Below are 14453 nucleotides of genomic sequence, written 5' to 3'. Positions count from 1 at the left end.
AGTGTTTCCATGGTAACTATGGAGCCTCTGAACGTCCAAATGGGTCATATCTGATGACCATGAAAAGTTGAAGAACTGTATTTTACACCAATTATTTACATGTATTGATAGGATTAGTGGCTCAACTGGTATTAAACAGTTTAGATCAGTAGATGGTTTTGGTCACCAGTGGCTTTATGGGTCTTTATGGGTTAACGAAAGTTTTGGAATTTGAGTGTGTTTTTTTTTTTTACGTCAGTCTCTGAAACGACTTGGTAATGAGGTCACGTCTGTACATTTTTGTAACTTCCTCGAAAATACTTTGGTTTCAGATTTGTCTGTAACACACAAATCCATGCATGTCTGTTCCCAGAAACAAATCCATTCATGTTCTGCTGTGTTGTAAGTTCCCCAGGAGAACGCTTTGGTGTCTCAGAAGAAAGATGAATGTAATTTACGTTTACAGTGGGGAAAATAAGAAGCAGCTGTTTCCCGAGGTTCAACTCTATCACAGACACAGCTGTTCACCACACAACAGGACACAGAAACAACAAAACACAACAACAACACAACACGCAGGACATTTCATTTAATACTTGTGATGAAAATCAACACAAAAACATGTTTTCTAAATAAATGTCATATATCAGTACTGTGTGCAGATGTGTGTGGAGGCGGCTCTGTTGTTACTGAGTGTGTGATAATGTTGCTGTGTTTCCAAAAGGGTGTCACAACAAAACCCAGATAAATGTGAGGAGCATAAGAATGTTCAACTTGAACTTTTTAAGATGAATGTTTTTAAGAACTGCACATCTTTTTAGCTGTTTCTGGAGTTTTCCCACAATGCAACACATGTAGTTACTATCTCTAGTGTTAAACAGGGCCCAGGATTACAAAGATAAAAACGAGTAAAGTTCCGATCTGTTCTGTCTAAAGTAGGATTCATTTAGTTAGAATTCAGAGTAAAGTAAGAGTTTAACCATTAAAGACCCAGTGCTACTTTTGTGTCAGTTACCAAATGAAATTTTCTCTCTATTTGACCATCCTTAAGTGATTTATTAACATTTATTATAATATCATCCTCTGCATTTTTCAGCATTTTTCAGTGTAAATCATACATTTTCCTATATTTACTTAATTGATCATGTAGACATTCATGCAAATTCAGTGTAAATTCAAAGGTTATTATATCAAAACAGACAAAAGTAAAGAAAAAGTGACTTAAAATGTAAAATATATCATTAACTGAACATAAACCCAGTGTGTCCATCCACTGTCATTGATCCAACTCCATGAGTTTTACTGGTGAATCAATGTCGTAGAAGATGATGGCGTTTCCATGGTAACTACGGAGCCTCTGAACATCCAAATGGGTCATATCTGATGACCATGAAAAGATGAAGAATTGTATTTTATACCAATTGTTTACGTGTATTGTCAGAATTAGCGGATGAACAGGTATTAAACAGTTTAGATCAGTAGATGGTTTTGGTCACTGGTGGCTGTTTGGCTCTTTATGGGTTAAATAAATTTAGTTTAAGTTATGTTTTGTTTTTGTTTTTTTATTTCTTTGAAACTTTATATTTGTATTTCCTCTCATTAACTCTTCTCTTTCTGGTGACTCAGACACTGATACACTGACCCATGGACACTGTTCTTCACTCGGGTGGATGTTATGAAGGGGTTTTTCCTTCACTGAGGAAAGGATCCTCCCATCATCCACCACTGTTGTCTTCTGTGGACTTTCCAGGTCTTTATGAGTTTCATTCTTTCCTCAGAATTTACCAACCTGTAGATTGGGACACTCTTAACCTTTCTCTCCCTTTGATGGATTTTCTTCTTTTTTTCAGCCTCAGGATGATCTGTTTCACTTTCATTGAAAGTTCCACTGACTGAATGTTGTGGTTTCACAGCAACAGTTTCCAAATACAAATGTCAGACCTGGAATCAGCTCCAGACCTTTTAATTCCTTAATTAACAACAGGTTATGGAGGGAAAAGCCTATGCAGCTTCTGAGTCTATTGGACAATTACTATTGGTCCTTTGAAAAAGAGGCGCCTACATGTCTGTATTTTCATGTAATTTTTGCTTTTTTTTTTTTTAACAATAACACTGTCCTCAGGGGGGTTTCTATGTTTTTATGCTTATAGTGTTAGGTAAAATACGCACTTTGTCTTTTAATTCTGCTTTCTTTTTAATCTAACTTATTTTTAGCTATTTACACTCTGTATTTATTTATTTATTGTTGATGTGGTATGACTGTTTCTGTTGAGCAGTGACCATATTTCAAGTTTCCCCTTGGGGATTAATAAAGTAAATCTATCTATCTATCTATCTATCTATCTATAAAACAAAGAGAAACATTTGGCGTTGTCATTATCTATAGATTTTTATGATAGTACTTTACTGGTCTGACCCACTTGAAATCATATTGGTCTGTATGTGGAGCCTGAACTAAAATCATTCTGACACAGTTGATTGTTAATATCTTAGTGTAATTTCTGCATTTCACAAATTTATCCCGTGGGCCAGATTAGAACCCTTGGTAGACCGGTTCTGACCCACAAGCCATTACGTTATCGGCTGTTACAACATAATTGGCTTCTATAATCCCTCACTAGATGTTTCTGTTGGTTCCTTGGTTTTGTTTTTACCACTTGTGATCAGTGAACATAATGGTTTCTACTAAGTCCAGATGTGGTGTTAAAACATATTTGATCGATGTATGTGTGACTTGGTGAGTCATACGTACGTCTTGTTGTTGTACGGTCTGTTTTCACAGATCTCTGGGGAGAGGTAGTATGGCGTCCCCACACAGGTCCGGGCCAGCTCCATGGTGCTGCACAGCGACAACACAAACAACAACACAATCTGTTCACTGTGAACGGAAATAAATATGTAATGCTAGACCTGACACTAGATACCACTTGTGTGTATTTACAGTCTGTGTTTGTGGAGGACTTTCACTGCTGGGATGGCTCTCAACAAAAACTATGCATTTTTGCCTGATTCAACAATGAAGTAAACATACAGTTGTCATTTTTCAAATACTGGAAGAAGTTTAGTCAGGATAGGGTTTATTTTCTCTACTGCAATTTATTTAGCGCAGCTTATGCCTCTTTAATGATATGAAACTGTTCATTTCCTGTCTCTAAGTGGGTGCGGTCTGAACATTATGCAGATGGATGAAAGTATATTAACAAGGTCTAAATAAAATACACTAACATCAACCAGCATCATTTTATCATCATCACATATCACATATCATCCCCCAGATGAGATAAGTGTTTCAAGATCTTGAGAGAATTTGTTGCTGGAACAGAGTCATGCCTCAAAGAAAGTCCATTTTCTTCTCATCTGTGTGTCTTAAAAATGTCATTTAAACGTCATAATGTTCAGAAGATACGTGGCTTGTTGAAAATGGGTCCAATATTTACTTTGGCAACACTGGGACAAAGGAATAGGGACAAATCTGTAAATTATGTTCACTTTTGCTATTGGAATGAATAAGACAGGGCCTGCTGCTTGTCTCTTAAAGGGGCGGGGCTTGGAGACGTGTGTGACACTGAAACAGGAAGTGGCGTTCCAGTAAAGAACAGAATGGAATAGCTTTGATCATGGCGTGGGCTCAGTCGCTTTAGTAATGAATGGGAACTTTTTCACACCTTTTGCAAATTTTGTGACTCTTTTTAAGTTTTTTCTTATTATTAGTTTATTCACAAAACTGTATGAGGGCACGCTTTTTCTACAGATTTCACAGTGATGTTGACATTTATGTATGATTCGTGTGTCTTTTAAAGATGTTGAGTAAATTATGGTATAGTGAAGTACAGGCAATAAGAACTGAGTAAATATTCACAAAATACCCGCACAGAAATGGATCGCTATTTTTACAGTAAAGTGTGCATCTGTACTATCCTAACCAGACTAACACTTTTCACTTTGCAGTTAAGTTTTGTGCATGAGCGTGAAGTGTCGTTATGAAACAGGAAGAGCCTGCTCTCAGCTTGTTGCCACAAAGTCACTGTAGTTTTCAGATTTCCCCTCCGTAAGCAACCTTAACTGAACTATAAAACAGATTTTAAAAAAACAGTAATGTTTGATCTGTTCCTGTCTTCTCACCCAGAAACAGATTACAGGACTCACAGAAATGACACACTGCATCAATGTTTCTTTAAAGTTTAATGAGAGATTTTTCTTCTTCAGTGAGATGTGAACAAATTAGATGGTTAGTTGGGGTAGAAAATTATTATTTACAGACAGAGAACAAAAAATATTTTCGAAATTTAGAGGTAGAACATTAAAAATCATAGTCATGGATAAAAAAAAAAAGCCCAAACAAAAGAAAATCGTTGTTGAGAGAAATTAAGTAAAAAGCATCTCTGAGGCATTTTGGAAGCAAAGAAAATAAGTGGTTCCAGGCACAACAAACCCTGCTCCTCACATGTATTGTAGCTTATTTTGGCATAGATCCAGCTGATATCATCATGTCTATACATGTGCTGATGTCAGCATAGACATAGACAAATTTCGGCCATTATAAGTAAATAGGGAAAAAAAAAAAGACCTTAAAAATTCATAAAAAATTTGAACTTTGACCTACTTTTCCCAAAATGTAATCACATCTATTCTGGGTCACTGGCAATCTATAAACCTAGTTTGGTCTGAATTCAACCAAGAGTTTTGCTGCAAAAGTGTTAACAAACAAAGAAACAAACAGATCCAAAAACAATACCTCTTGCCTCCCCTTTGGGGGACGGGGTAACAATTTAAACTAAACTAACCAATGCAATGATATTTATCCCAATATAAAACTATATTCTGACATTAGTCATTCTTGTTTAGTATCCCAGACCCCTGTTAGAAAAAAAAAACACCTGAATTCAATGTGTCCACATACTTTTGTCCATATAATGAAGCTTCTGCAGTGGTGATTTTGTGTTTATTTTATTGTGATAGTATGGATACGCTTTGCTTTCAACACTTTAGTGTTGTGTATATGTGTGTATTATGTCAGACTAGTGTGTGTTCTTGCGAGTGTGTTAGTGGTGGTGTTGGGGTGGGAGTGAGGGGGTGGGTTGTTCGGCAGGGGCCCCTTCCCTCCTTAAAGATGTTGTGTGACTGGACCGTCCCAATACTTTTGTCCTAATATTGTGTGTATTAGATGCAACAAGGTGAAAACAATGGCAAATACACAATTTATGAAACTGCACTAACCTAAATAAAACTGATTTACAGGCCTTAATAGAAATAACAGAAATAAATGTGTGTTACAGTGTTTTTCTACTGTATATGAAGACAGGTTTGTGCTTATAAGTGTGAAAAATGTTAGCGTTTGCTCTTAACACATCAGAGTAGTACATGTGGACCATCGTCCCCAGTGTGTTTTCGTGTCCTGGTCCTTGGTTTGTGGAATGGTAATGACTTGTTTGGAGCTCGTCCATGTGTTACTGAGTGCTCAGCGTTAAACAGCTGCACGGCGTGTGTGTGTCTGTGTGAGTGTGTGAAGATGACACTGACTTACTTATTCAACATTCTTGCAATTCCGAAGTCCCCCAGCTTCGCTTTCATCCCTCCACTGGTTAGGAAGATATTCTAGAGCGGAGAGGAGAGAGGGAATAAAAGCATGTCTGTGTTCGTCAGTGACCGGACACCGATCATCTGTGGCTGATTTAGATTTTATTACACAAGAATTTAAACATTTAACCACAGAAAATAATCTAACAAATTGTTATATGACTGATGGCTCATAATATAATACATAATATTATAATATAATTGATTAATGGTGTTGCTTTGTTAAATTTGCCGACATCAATTCTCAAAATTTAATTTACTTTTCCTGTGATTTATTCACCTTAGGGTCACAAATAGACGTTTCTCAATATCAGATTTGCAGAGTACAGTCTTGGTAAGAACAGACTCCCTAAAAACACCAGTCTCTGTTATTGAACGGTTGGTACTTCCTACCGTATTTCCGTAATCCACCACAATATGTCACTAATTTGATTTCTATACATTTATACTACCATTTACATGTCATTAATATTTTTTAAACATTTTTATACATTGATTCACCAGTAAAACCCATGGAGTTGGATCAATGACAGTGGATAGAGACACTGGGTTTATGTTCACATAATGATATATTTGCTGAAAAACTCACTTTTTCTGCAGTTTTCTCTGTTTTGATATAATCTTTGAATTTACTCTGTACATCAAAATTAAACATGGGAAATTAAATATAGGAAAGTGCATTTACAGTGAAAAACGCAAACTATAGAGGATAATATTATAGGGTCAAAACACAGTAATGTCCCGTCAGAGAGCAAACTTTAATTGATTGCCATTCCAACATTTATTTGAATGTAAAGTAGCTTCTTGTTTTAGATAATCCCTTATGGTCCCACTAAAGCAAAAATGAATTTAAAAGTAAAAATGTAGGTCATTTAGCAACACTAATCTGTCGAATTGTCTCTAAAATGTCCTGTCAGAGAGATTTCGAATACCATGTTTTGACCCTATAATAAATGGTGATAAATTGCTTAAGAAAGGTTAACTAGAGAAGAAAAATTCATGTGATAACTGACACAAAAGTAGAACTGGGTCTTTATGGGTAAAGTAATATCTTTATAATTCATATTGGGTAAATCCCCTTTGGTTGTAGAGATTGGGACCCTGGAAGAGACGGAGAGCTGAGCCAACATACCCAGGATTTTACAACGCGTGTGCACGGGCGTGTGCGTGCGTGGAAACAGATATGATTGATGACAGATAGTGACGGGCGCGAACAGAGACGCCGTCTGTGGTCAGTTGTGCAGAGTTATTCTGGGAGTTGGCACACAGAGGGGTCTTTGTTGGGGACAAAGCCGGGCTGGGGACAGTTCAGCGCCGCAATCCCTTCAACTCCATTACAATCACAGCGGTTAATTAAAAGTATTAACCCTACAGTCTGTGGATGATGTTGTCGACCATGTCTGCGGGTCAAATCGCTGGTAAAGGACGCACGTGTAGTTTGAAGCTTCCGACATGTTGGAAATAACATCTTTGGGCACCAGGTTTAACCCATAAAGACCCAGTATTACTTTTGTGGCAGTTCCCGAATGAATTTTTCTTTATATTTAACCTTTCTTAAGTGTTTTATCACTGTTTATTGCAATATTATCCTCTTTATTTTGAGTTTTTTCAATGTAAATTATGTATTTTTCTATATTTAATTCACTGATCATGTAGATGTTCATTAAAGCTCTGAGTCAGTTCAAAGGTTATTATATCAGAACAGAGAAAACTGAAGAAAAAGTGACTTTCAGGAAAATATATCATTTTCTGATCATAAAAACAAGTGTCTCCATCCACTGTCATTTATCAAACTCATTTTAATTGTTATTTTAGTCGTTTCTTGGCCACGTCATCATTGTCAATGAGAACTGGTTCTCAACTGACCTACCTGGTAAAATAAAGGTTAAATAAATACATTAAAAAATAATTTGTTCATTTTGCTACTTTTTAAACTTTTGTTGCCTGTTTCATTTTTTCTTCAATTTCATTCAGTTTGTGACTTATTTTGTTCCGTTACTTATTATTTTGTTGATTTATTATTAATTTTTGGTTATTTTATTGATCACTTTGGCAGTTTTAGTTCATTTTGTGCACTGTTCCTTTTAAGCTAAAAGTGCTTATCTGTTTTATCTGCTTGTCTGTTTTTATCTGTTTTATTAATCTGATTTTTTTTGTTGTTTTTTTGTTTGTTTTTCTCATGCCTATACTTTTTATTGCTTCCATGCTGTAATGCTTTTAATGTTTTATGTAAAGCACTTTGAATTGTCTGGTACATGAAATGTGCTATATAAATAAACTTGCCTTGCCTTTTGTTGCTTATTTTATACTTTTTTACTTCATAGTAGTCAATTTTGCTTATTTCTTTCCACAGTATTTATTATTTTTCACTTTTTTTTTTATTCATTTATTGTTCATTTGATTATTTAATATAAAACAAGTGTGTCCATCCACTGTCATTGATGCAACTCCATGGGTTTTACTGGTGAATCACTGTTGTAGAAGATGATGGTGTTTCCATGGTAACTACAGAGCATCTGAACATCCAAATGGGTCATATCTAATGACCCTGAAAAGATGAAAAACTGCATTTTACACCAATTATTTACATGTATTTATAGGATTAGTGGCTCAGCAGGTATTAAACAGTTTACATCAGGAGATGGTCTTGGTTGCCATTGGCTGTTTGGATCTTTATGGGTTCATGTACAATATGTCAAATTAGCATAAAAAACATAAATAAGTAATTAATCCAAGCTGTGGTCGCTAAACCTCCTCTTTACTTGTGTGTAGATTTTCCAGGTATTAGTGCTTTACTTATTAGTATTAGTCTTAACTTTTCGTACAATTTTATACTTTTATGTCCGACATTTTAATCCAAATAGCTGTACTTTCTACCCCGTACACTCTCAAAACACACCTATTACTTTACCTTTAATGCATTTCAGAGGATTTACAGATGATTTATTGTGTTGTTGTGTTCACAGCGTTAAATGTGATCTCATGAATGGTACACAAATGACCGCTGAATGACCCTGTAAGTATGTAACTCATATCCAGCCTCTGAATGACCCTCACTGATCAGACACTGAGAACGCTTTGTTTTTAACTCCAGAATGACTTTGGACATGTCATTCATTCTTCTTTGACTTGAAATACACTCAGGTGTAAACGCTGCATTTGATGACAACAAAAGGAATGAAATAATATCATATAGACTGAATCATCATCATCATCAGTGGTTAATTAAAAGGATTAACAGTTTAATTTGTGGATGATGATGTCAACTGCATCTGCTGATAAAGGACACATGTAGTTTTGAACTTCCAACAGCTGTGAATAACATCCTTTAGCACCAGATTTAATACAAAATGTGTCAAAATGAAGCATCTGTCTGATTGTTTTAGTCCACTGTGACAGTTTAACCACTCCTTTAAATGACTCCTTTCATTTTTTGTTTGGTATTATTATCTTTTAGTTTATTTTATCCACCTTTTAGTTTACTTTTACTGTATTTTATACTGGTTTCACCAACATTTAGTCTGTTTAAACAATCTCTTAATTTTGCTTTATTATACTTTAGTCTAGTTTAACCATCTTTTAGTCTTTTTTAATCATCACATAGTTTGGTTTTACAATCTAATATATTTGTTTTACCAAACTGTAGTCTGTTTTAGCCATCTTTTAGTTTAGTTTTATTGTCTTTAGTTTAGTTTAGATGTGCCTGTCAATCTGGACCTTTTTTCACTGAAACACAGTCCAATCTTTAATTCTCTTTACAGAGTGATGGATGTTTAAGAAATGAGAAGATCCTAGAGAATTAAAGGGTTAAATAACTGAAACATATTAATCACAGCACTAATTATCTAATGGAAGGATTTAAACTTCACTTAATTAAATCCAGGTGTTTTTTTTGCCAGGTTGCGATATGTTTTGTTGCCAGGTTGTGTTTAATTACCGTAATAAATGTTACATCAAGGCTGGCAGTAGGCATGGGCAAGGGTGGGCTCAGCCCACCCAATCAAAAGTTAATGGAAAACATTTATCCAATAGAAAAATAGAACTGACTACACTACTACTGGATCTTATTTGCATTTGGATGGGCAGCCAACAGCCCGCCCTATTCCATCAGTGATTGGTTGTCACTATTATTTTGTATTTTCTGAGCGCTTCATTCACTCATACAGTAGCTCACTGTCTGTCATCCGTTTCCGAGTTGTGGGGAAATAAACGACCCTCCTTGGTCACTGCTGCACCTATCGATTGCCCACCTGTTATTTCAACCGGCCCACCCTAACATGACCAGCTAGAATCGGCCCTGTGTTACATCACATAAACGTCACTGGTAGGATCTCTCTCCTTTCTTACTTTCTTTAATTCGTTTTATTGACACTTATTTTACTATCTTTCTTTACGTATTTAGTGTGTTTTCTATGTGAAACTGTTGCTGCCATTTTAACAATATAAATAATGACGAAACAGCTTAATATTCTTCTTCTTTTTCATCAGGTACGAAAACATTTAAGTCTCTGATCCAACTAATTTCAACCATATTGTCCATGTAAGTGCAGACATGAAGCAGCTCAGGTACCTGAGATTTGATGTCTCGGTGCAGAACCTTCTTGTCGTGAATGTGCTTGAGGCCCAGGCAGATCTGAACGAACCAGTCCATGACCTGGTGAACCCAAAGTCCAGCTTTACTCAGTGTACATGGGTGAGTCAGTTTGGGTTCTCAGAAACATATAGAACAGTGTGTACCTGCTCCTCAGTGAAGGGGACTCCTCTCTGCATGTTGATCTTCTTCAGCAGATCTCCTCCATCACAGTACTCCATCACTATGTACAGGCTGTTTCTCTCTACGGAGAAAAGAATGTGACACATACGACAATGTCTGATCATGTTGACGTTAAACACTTGACTACAGCAGCATAAACGCACCTTGAAACGACCCGATAAAGCCAACGATGTTCTGGTGTTTCATTTTGGACAGCAGTGTCACCTCCTTTTTAGAAGCTTCCTTTTCTTTTGCTGACATCTGAACAAAAAACACACATAAGGACAATCACACAAAATAACCATAGTAGTGATTTAAAGTTCAGTGTAATTCCATGTATTATATTGTTGTCCCCAGTAGTTAAACCGCTTAAATGTATGACTTTTTAAAACTTTCTTTTTTTTAAACCTTCAAAAACACACATAAGATACATCACAAAACAGAAAAAGTAAGAAGAAATCTACCCTCCTCCCCCCAGCTCTAAGCAAATAAAACAAACAGAGGACAACAAAAGCGACAATAACAAAAGAACTATATGCTCTAATGGGATACAAAAGAAAAATATAACAGTACAATCAGCACCGTCTTTGTGTAGATGTATAAAATGATTTTCAGTTCAGTCTAAAAAAAAAATAACAGTAACTATGAGAGTAAATATGCAGTTGCGGAACAAATTATTAGACCATCAAAAGTTATCAAAAACAATGTTTACGGAATCAAGTATTAACTCCTGTGTGTATCATGTGACTAAAACAGACAGAAAAGAAAACATGGAATGTCTAAAGGCACTGTTTTTGTCAGTACAATGTCAGTACAATGCCATAGATATTGATGTAAGAACTTAAGTGATTTTGGTTATTATCATAAAACATAGAAAATGGATAGATATGAGCTCTGAAATTAAACTACTATGAGCTACTTTTGTTGTTATCATTATATTTGTCCAAACAAATGTACCTTTAGTTTTACCAGGCATTAAAATGAACAAAAAAAACTGAAGAAAACAAGGGGTGGTCTAATAATTTTTCACGCGACTGCACAGTACATGGACTTAATACAGTGTGGAAGGCACAAATACGTAGATACATTAGAATGTGTTCAGGGTTGTTTTGACAAATGAGATCGGAATGGTTGCCACATTATTTAACTTTTATTGAAACCAGGGGGAAAAAAAAAAAGAGTCTGAGATTAAAATTATCTTTTGTTGGCCTGGCCAAGACAGCACAGGCAGAAGTTACAGACAATAGAGATTTCATCCATACATCCACACTAAAAACATATTAAACACCAAACCAATAACATATGTATAAAATGTCATCAATGAATCCAAAGGTACTAAAAGTATACAACAATGTTCACAATCTACATCCAGATTGATCATTTTCCCATTCATTTACAATGACTTTAAATGTATTTACAGAGACCAGCTCCTTCAGTTTTATCTCCTTCTGTAGGTTGTTCCATTCAGTCGATCCAGAAAATTTAAAAGCTTTCTGTTCCAGTTCAGTTCTGACTTGTGGAACACGTAGGAATAACAAATCATGGGATCTGAGACTGTAATTACCAACATCATTTCAGCAGATGTAGATCAATGAATGTGATGGAAGCAGACCTATGATACATTTCTAAATAAAAGAATACCAGTTTTTCCAGTGTTACTATAACTTTTTTTTGACCTCTCCACAGATTAACCTAGAGCCCTTCCAGAACTGTTACTGGATCAATAATCAATCACTCAATGAAGACATCCAATCAGTGGACAGATGTACCTTCCTCAGGTTGATCTGTTTGATCACACACTGCTGGTCTGGTCCTCCCCCTCTGTCTCGGACCAGGAAGGCTTTCCCAAACGCCCCTTCTCCAATCTGACGGATCACCTCATAGTTGTTCATAACACCTGAAAGTTCAGACACAAATACACAATCAATACAGCACTGTGGAAAACTCTTTTTACACACCTTTATCTCTATTGTTTTTCAGGGCTGAAATGAGCATACTTATTGATTTCTCATTATCATCTTGAAATGATCTCATCTTGTTCACATTTTATCCCTCTTTATTGATGGTGGTGTCTCATCCCTTATTGATAATATTTTTAATCATTGGCTTTTAATTCTTGTGATGTTGTTACATATTTGATATGGATTTAGGGTTGTGCAATTGTTTTATTTATTTATCTGTTGGTGCTGTATACTGTCCCATGCTTCAGTATGCCATGTCACAGTGTTGTTATTTATTGCTGTTACGTGTCTGCAGTGTTATTTATTGTTATGTGTCTGCATTGAGATGTCTTCTTGTTTGTACTGTGTTTTCTGTATGTTGTTGCAGCCTCCCTGCACTATTGCCCACAACAAGTTTCCCCACAGGGACAATAAAGTATATCTTATCTTAACTTCTTTTCTTCATTAAGTAAATACAGGAAATATGTGCACAACCTTAAAAATGGTCAAAATAGAATAAAGATGGACTGAAACAAAAATGTAATAGACACAATGAGATTAAAATAATGTAAAGGATTCAACAGAATAGAAATGTCATTAATGGAGCCACAGTATAAAAATAGCATAAAGGATATAACTAGAAGAAAACAATGTAAAAGACATGACAGGAAGAAACGTAAAAGTTGCAATGAGAAGAAAGAACAAAAATGCACAACAAAAGATGCAACAAGATGAAACATTAGAAAACATACAAAACAAAAATAATATAAATACAATTTAAAAAAGCAGATTAGATGAAAATGCTATCTGTGATTTACTGCTTTTGTTTTGTTAAAATAAATGGAATTTGATGCCGAATACAAAATAAAACAGAGGGAAACTGCACATAATGATGATTATTGTTTTATTCGCCCAGCTTTAAGTGTTATATTAGGCACACTAAACTTTCAATTATAATAATAAATGTCAAATCACATGGACAACACTGGTAGGATCTATTTACCCCTTTTTTCTTTTGTTTTACTTTCACTCTCTTTTTGACTCTGCTTGTACTGATGTATTGTATTAATTTTAAGTTTTTATTGCATTTAAAGTTTAATAATAAAACAACTTCATATTCTTTTTTCTGTTATATGTCCATTGATAGAGGACAGAGGTTACCATATAAAATAACAATTACTTTGGCTTTAAGTGCCATTTTTAGTGACTACCAGTCCATTCATCATATAAGGACAGTCTGCGGTTAAAGACAGTCCTGAACTTAAAAAAAAATCAGGTTTATTAAGTCTGCCCTGTTGTCACTTTACCTAGAAAAGGTGTTAGTTTTACTTTTGTCTTATGAAGTGACAAGCTAAGTGTTAGCGGAAGGTGCCTGTTGCCATGGAGACGGACACACAGGCTACTAGCTCCAAAGCTAATAGCATGCCAACAAAAGTTTGCACACAGACAGAAATTAGAGGCAGGTTTTCGCTCCTGGTTTTAACGCACTGTGAATTTAACTCACCTTTAAAAAGTTGCTTTGTTGGTGAAGGAGAAGTGAATGAAACAAAGCGGTGTCAAGGACTTAAAATACGTAGCAGGTAAAACTACTGTATACAAGTTACAACGCGAGAGCAGAGCCAGAGGGCATTCTGGGAAATGTAGTTATTAGCAAATACTTTATTGTGGCGTGAAATAGTTGGTATATTTTTACAGTCAGTGGCTGTTTTGTGGCTTAAATTAACATATAAGACGTTCTAAAGCGTTTTGTTAAGTTAAGGATCATTCTATAAAACATAAAACGTTTCTGTTTAAAGCTTTTACACTAAGATAAATCAATAAATTCAAATATATCTGCATAACTAGTGCTTCACATGACTGACTGAATGATCATAAATCAGATTACACCATAATAGAATTAACAAAAAGTTTTTTTTTTTTTTAAATGATATGGTGTAAAAAAGAAAAAAAAAAAATAGCACAGCTTTTACAAAACTAATAAAACATAACACCAGTACAATAAGGTAAAATAAAAAAAATAAATAAATCCAAAATAAATGTAAAAATGATAAAATTATTAGGACTTACTGTGCATGAACTCAATCTAAAAAGAATAGAAAAGTATATATAACACTACACAAACAGTGAATACAGTTGGGAAATAATACCTACAATATATCACAATTGGTCAAAAATACTTCAGATATGCAGTTAATTTCTACTGT

The 14453-nt window shown here is 35.1% G+C and overlaps 1 protein-coding gene across 1 annotated transcript in view; it reads right to left on the bottom strand.

Moving 5' to 3' along the window:
• nek5 (NIMA related kinase 5) overlaps positions 1-13849 on the bottom strand; it is a 35072-nt gene extending 21223 nt beyond the window's left edge. The window contains exons 1-7 of the mRNA XM_030124088.1: positions 13754-13849; positions 12079-12206; positions 10474-10570; positions 10294-10391; positions 10127-10210; positions 5504-5574; positions 2732-2818 (exon numbers count right to left, since the gene is read on the bottom strand). Coding sequence (XP_029979948.1) covers positions 2732-2818; positions 5504-5574; positions 10127-10210; positions 10294-10391; positions 10474-10570; positions 12079-12201 — 560 coding nt within the window. The 5' untranslated portion in view covers positions 12202-12206; positions 13754-13849. The remainder of the gene's footprint in view (positions 1-2731; positions 2819-5503; positions 5575-10126; positions 10211-10293; positions 10392-10473; positions 10571-12078; positions 12207-13753) is intronic.
• Between the last annotated feature and the right edge of the window lie 604 nt (positions 13850-14453).

The sequence above is a fragment of the Sphaeramia orbicularis genome, chromosome 21 (assembly GCF_902148855.1).
Source record: "Sphaeramia orbicularis chromosome 21, fSphaOr1.1, whole genome shotgun sequence".
In the NCBI taxonomy this organism is placed as follows: domain Eukaryota; kingdom Metazoa; phylum Chordata; class Actinopteri; order Kurtiformes; family Apogonidae; genus Sphaeramia; species Sphaeramia orbicularis.
The sequence above is the reverse complement of the archived record's forward strand: the minus strand, read 5'-3'. Positions and strand labels throughout refer to the sequence as shown.